Source organism: Protomyctophum bolini (genome assembly GCF_963924005.1).
Source record: "Protomyctophum bolini genome assembly, chromosome: 11".
Lineage (NCBI taxonomy): Eukaryota > Metazoa > Chordata > Actinopteri > Myctophiformes > Myctophidae > Protomyctophum > Protomyctophum bolini.
Window position 1 is genome coordinate 5297245 of NC_137872.1, and position 5346 is coordinate 5302590.

The following is a 5346-nucleotide window of genomic DNA, read 5'->3' on the forward strand; positions in this document are numbered from 1 at the left end:
ATTTGATGTATTGCCTTGCTTACTGTAACTGTAAGTTGCTGAGAATGTCTGCTAAATGCCTAAATCACTACTAGTAGCCACTACTGCTACTAGAAGTACTACTAGTACTGTTGCTACTTGCTCATGATCATATTTTTGTTTCTTTTCTAGTATTCCTGGTGTTGGCATAGCCTTCCAGATCGGGGAGTGTGACTGCAGACAGAAATGGCGTCTCCTTTCGCTTGTCTGGAAGAAGAGCTCACCTGTCCCGTGTGCCACGACATCTTTAATCATCCTGTCGTGCTGTTGTGCAGCCACAGCTTCTGCAAAGGCTGTCTGCAGCATTGGTGGGCGGTAAGACCACGGACGCAGGAGTGTCCCGTCTGTAAGAAGAGGACAAAGAAGTCCCCCAGTAAACAACCACCGCCCACTAACCTGGTGCTAAAGAACCTTTGTGGGAAATATTTGGAGGAGAAACGCAGAAGCGCCTCGCGGGTGAGCTCGGAGGAGCTCTGTGCCGCACACGGGGAGGAGCTCAGGCTCTTCTGCCGCGACGACGAACAGCTGGCGTGTGTCATGTGTGTGTGTGATTTGGAAAAACACGGCAGACATGAGTTCTCGTCCGTAGACGAAGTGTCAGGGCGGTTCAAAGAGAACGTGCAGGACTCCTTGAAGTCTTTAAAGGAGAAACTGGAGGTCTTTAATGAAGTGAAGACAAAATGCACCCAAACAGGAGATTACATCAAGCTTCAGGCCCAGAACACAGAGACACGGATAAAGGCACAGTTTGAGGCATTTCATCAGTTCCTGATAAATGAAGAGTCGGCCAGGATCTCTGCTCTGAGGCAGGAGGAGGCACAGAAGAGTCTGAAGATAACGGAGAGGATTGAGGAGCTGAACAAGGACATGACGTCCCTCTCGGACGCAATCCGAGCCGCCGAGGACCTTCTGAGAGCCGACGACCACGTCTCGTTCCTGCGTAAGTACAAGACGACAAAGGAACGAGTCCGTGTCACCCTGCCGGCCCCCCAGCTGCTCTCAGGACGACTGATAGACGAGGTCCAACACCTGGGCAACCTGGCCTTCAGTGTCTGGGACAAGATGAAGAATATTGTGTCCTACACCCCTGTCATCTTGGACCCCAACACCGCCCATGACGATTTCATCCTGTCTGATGATCTCACCAGTGTGAGATTTGACGCCTTGAAGACACAGCAGCTTCCTGATAACAAAGAGAGGTTGGACACGTTCTACTGCGTCCTGGGTTCAGAGGGCTTCAGCTCAGGGGTTCACAGCTGGGACGTTGAGGTCGGAGACTGGGGCCACTGGGGAGTTTTAGCAGAGTCCTACCAAAGGAAAGGCAACGCGGGCGGTGAATCCTGGCGGCTGGAAAGGAGCACTACTAGATTCCGCGCACTCCACTCCTCGGGTTCTACTTGTGACTCTGTCGTCCTCCCACTGAAGCGTAATCCCCGGAGGATCAGAGTCAGGCTGGACTGGGACGGAGGAACTCTGTCTTTCTCCGACCCGGACGCAGAGACACACCTGCACACTTTCCATCACACATTCACAGAGAGACTGTTCCCGTGCCTTAGTAACCTCCGTCATAACACGAATCTGAGGATGTTGCCCTCCAAGATCTGTGTTACTCTGGAAAACAGTTAGGATGTCCGGTCAAAAGTCTGTTCATCTTTCCATAATAATCTATGTTTATCTCACGGTATAATTGGGAGCTTGGAACCGTTTCCAGAAGCTTTTTTTTCTTTTTTAAGACGCTGTCACAGAGCTGGAATGTGGACTTCACGTCTGCTATATGGTTACAATACCAACTAGTAGTTCTCAAAACGGTTTAATTCCAAGAACCACCATAACTATGAGTGTACAAATGGACCCGTGAGGACCCATTTGGACCGTACCGTTTGTTTAAAGTGATCTACACAAACATTAGAAAGTCCATAGACTTGGCTGCCACATGAGGTCACGCAGGGTGTTTATTTTCATTAATGTATCATAGTTGTTGCCACTGGTGTTTCACAATACAGTATATACTGGGAGTGCATATTAATAAAAGCCACGTTGAATATATTGTTCTGGTGTCTTTTTACTGTTTGCCTCTTTCTTAGGTAATATTTGACAATTTGGCCAACGTGTGTTTGACCATATTTTATAGTATAGTCTGTTGGGTACTTTTGACGTAGCCTAGTAATGGTCTTATTTATTTTTATTTCCTTTTCATTGTAGAGGTATTTAACTTTAAGAAGTCCTTGAATGTGAAGATATACCCTGGCCTGTGTGCACTTTATTGGTTTTTTTTTACTGTCGAGTGATAAAACAATGTTGCACATTAATAAGCTAGTCATCTGGGGACCCCCCACAATCACTTGGAGGACCCCCTGTGCTGTGCACCCCAGACGGTTTCTAAGATGCTTGATTCAATATTTAGATATTTTCTATGCAGTTGTATCAGACACACCTTCCTCCTAAACAAGCCTATGTTCAACTTCAAGCTCCATGTTAACCATGTTAGGGCCGATTCATACTCCTATTTTACCACTGTTTCGGCGCTGCAGTGCCGAAATGATTTTGGCTCGTCAGAAATTTTCAGTAGCACCGAAGAGCCGACTTTAGGACGGTACCCGCCCCCCCCGAACCTCAAATTACGTCACATTGTAGGCTCTACGGAGCCGAACCGACTTTTATTCGGTTCTAAAATGGGAGTATGAATCAGCCCTTAGACTCATTGTAAATGCCGGGAGCATGTCTGAACAAACGAGTCAACATGTCATATTTTATGTTTCTTAAAATTGCACACAAGCTATAGGAGTGTTTTTAAGTGAAAAGGTATTTTAAGTATTTCTAAAACTGCTGAAACGTAACTTAAATGAACAAACCCACACACAAGTTCAATGTGGAACTGAAAGATTAACTGATTCGAATGGATTCCTTAGAAAACTAAGAACTGAATGTGGAACCTTTGGTTTCAATCCTGAAATGACCTTGTACAACCACTAGAGGGAAATGTTGGACTACTTTTAGAAGTCCCTCACAGAGGTCAGTCTGAGTGTGAACTGTTATAGCCAGACAATGCAGTTATAGGGCTGTCAATCAGATGGGACTTTTCTGTGAGATCAGATTCTAAATATGTCTTCTACATCCTGACAGTTTTCTGAAAAAGCTATGTTTCTATGTCAGTCGTTCTTTGATTTTTCAAAAATAGCAGACCTACAAGCTTGTAGCGCGCCACCAAGCGTGTTATTAAAAAAGTAGCCAATTAACTAGTCATATTCATCATATTCATACTTGACCAGAACATTAACTAGGCTACCATACTTGGTCAGCTATACTAGTATTATACATGTTATGTTATATTTATAATTGTATAAACAGCGGCCAAATACACTATTAATAAATAAATGCCTAAATTGTAAATCATTATACAATTATTTCTAGTTTTAAAGCCTAATGCTTCTTGCTGCACATTGTTAAAAAGAGCTGTGGCTGGCCAGTCGTTTGGAACATAAACAAGAAGCTCGAGTGCTACATTTAGGTTTCATGGTGCATGTTCAACATGACCATTTTCATAAGATGAAATTCTGATGAATGAAAATGTCTTTTTTAAGACACCTATAGGGCTCCATCTTGCGCCTCCCTTATCCCTAAACTTATTTGCCATTTTTTACTATTTTGAAAATCATTTTAAAATAATTCAACTAGCCGATCTACACGTTGTGAGCTTGTAAATCAGCTATTTGAACTATTTTAAAATGGTAAAAAATGACAAATAAGTTTGGGTGGTGCAATTATAGCCCTTAGCCTACACACTCAAAATGATTTAAAATGCATGCATACATGTGAATAATTATTAATCTTAACAGCATTGTGTGTGTGTGTGTGTGTGTGTGTGTGTGTGTGTGTGTGTGTGTGTGTGTGTGTGTGTGTGTGTGTGTGCCTTCGTGCGCGTGTGCGTGCGTCTTTGCAGTAGGGGATCTGAGCGTGGGGGTGGGGGGTTGTCTTGAGCTGCGGTGCCCGGGATCCATAATAACGCACGTGCATGTATTTAAGTCATCAGGTCGAGCGCGCCACCTCTTGGTCACACCACCACCACACACACACACACACACACGCAGAGTCACTGACACGCCCAAACAAGCACGCTGCTAGTGTTTGTTACAAGACGTTTGTTTTAATATTAAACACCTCGGAATGTAACTTTTATTGAAATTAACATGGAGTTAATGAGAGTCGACAGTTTTTTTTTACCAGCTGGCGGAAAACTAAAACAAAGAAGCACTATATAGTCAACAAGAAGCTGATCAAAGAAGTGGGCCTTCATATCATCCCAGCTCCGCAAAAGGTGCAGTGTTTGTTGCAGGTGTTAGCCTACTGTTAGCTTTAAGATCAGTGCTGCCTTTACTTTACTTTTACACATCGGGCCCGTTGTTTATTTATTTATTCATAGCATTTGAGCCACGGACCACCGTTTGATGACATTTAGCCTCGACTCAGACCCAAAACTAAAGAATATTTTGTTGCCGTTGGATAAGAGTTTTGTCGTCCACACTCCCATGCTGTGTTGATGTTGGTACCATTAGGAGAGATAACCGGCAAACGTTGATCAAAATGCTATCTAGACTTCTGGTAAATGAATTGGCCTAATGCAGGCATTCAACTATATATATATATTTGTTTTTACTGTTGACGGGTCCATTTGGTTTCATTCTATCTCAAGAGTTAAGGATCTAATAAGGGTCCATTTGGTTAAACTCATATCTGCATGCGGACCACCTGGAACCACCCTCGAGGACCACTGGTGGATTTTAGCTGCTTAATTACCTTTAAAGGAGTTGATAATTTCACTTTGATGCAAATAGTAAATAGTTAGTCAAGTGGTTCCCAAACTTTGTCATGTCAATCAAGGACCCCCAAATTGACACTATAATTAGCCTGCGGACCCCCATTTGAAGAGATATGCCAGGGACCCCCATAAGAGAAGATTTATACGGCTCTAGCAGTGATTCTCAACCCGGACCCCCAATTTGACATGCATTAGTCTACAGACCTCCATTTAATGGCATCTCTATCTCTGGGACCCCCAATTTATATTGTAAAATCAATGTTTATGTAATTCTGAGAGCATATAAATGGATCCGTAAGGGTCCATTTGGTTCCAAACTATCATTTAGCTGGGGACCCCCTGGAACTCCCTCGAGGACCCCTGGGGGTCCCCGGACCCCACTTTGGGAACCACTGAGTTATAGAAGTATTGTTGTTTAGTGTGATGCTATTTTTTGGTTACTTTTTGTGTGTGTGTGTGTGTGTGTGTGTGTGTGTGTGTGTGTGTGTGTGTGTGTGTGAGAGAGAGAGAGA

The 5346-nt window shown here is 43.8% G+C and overlaps 1 protein-coding gene across 1 annotated transcript; it reads left to right on the plus strand.

Moving 5' to 3' along the window:
- Positions 1-204: 204 nt before the first annotated feature.
- Positions 205-1644, plus strand: LOC308324434 (zinc-binding protein A33-like; the record flags this gene model as incomplete). The annotated part of the gene is made up of 1 exon (XM_080776481.1): positions 205-1644. The coding sequence occupies one exon, from the start codon at positions 205-207 to the stop codon at positions 1642-1644; it is 1440 nt and encodes a 479-aa protein (XP_080632607.1).
- Positions 1645-5346: the final 3702 nt, after the last annotated feature.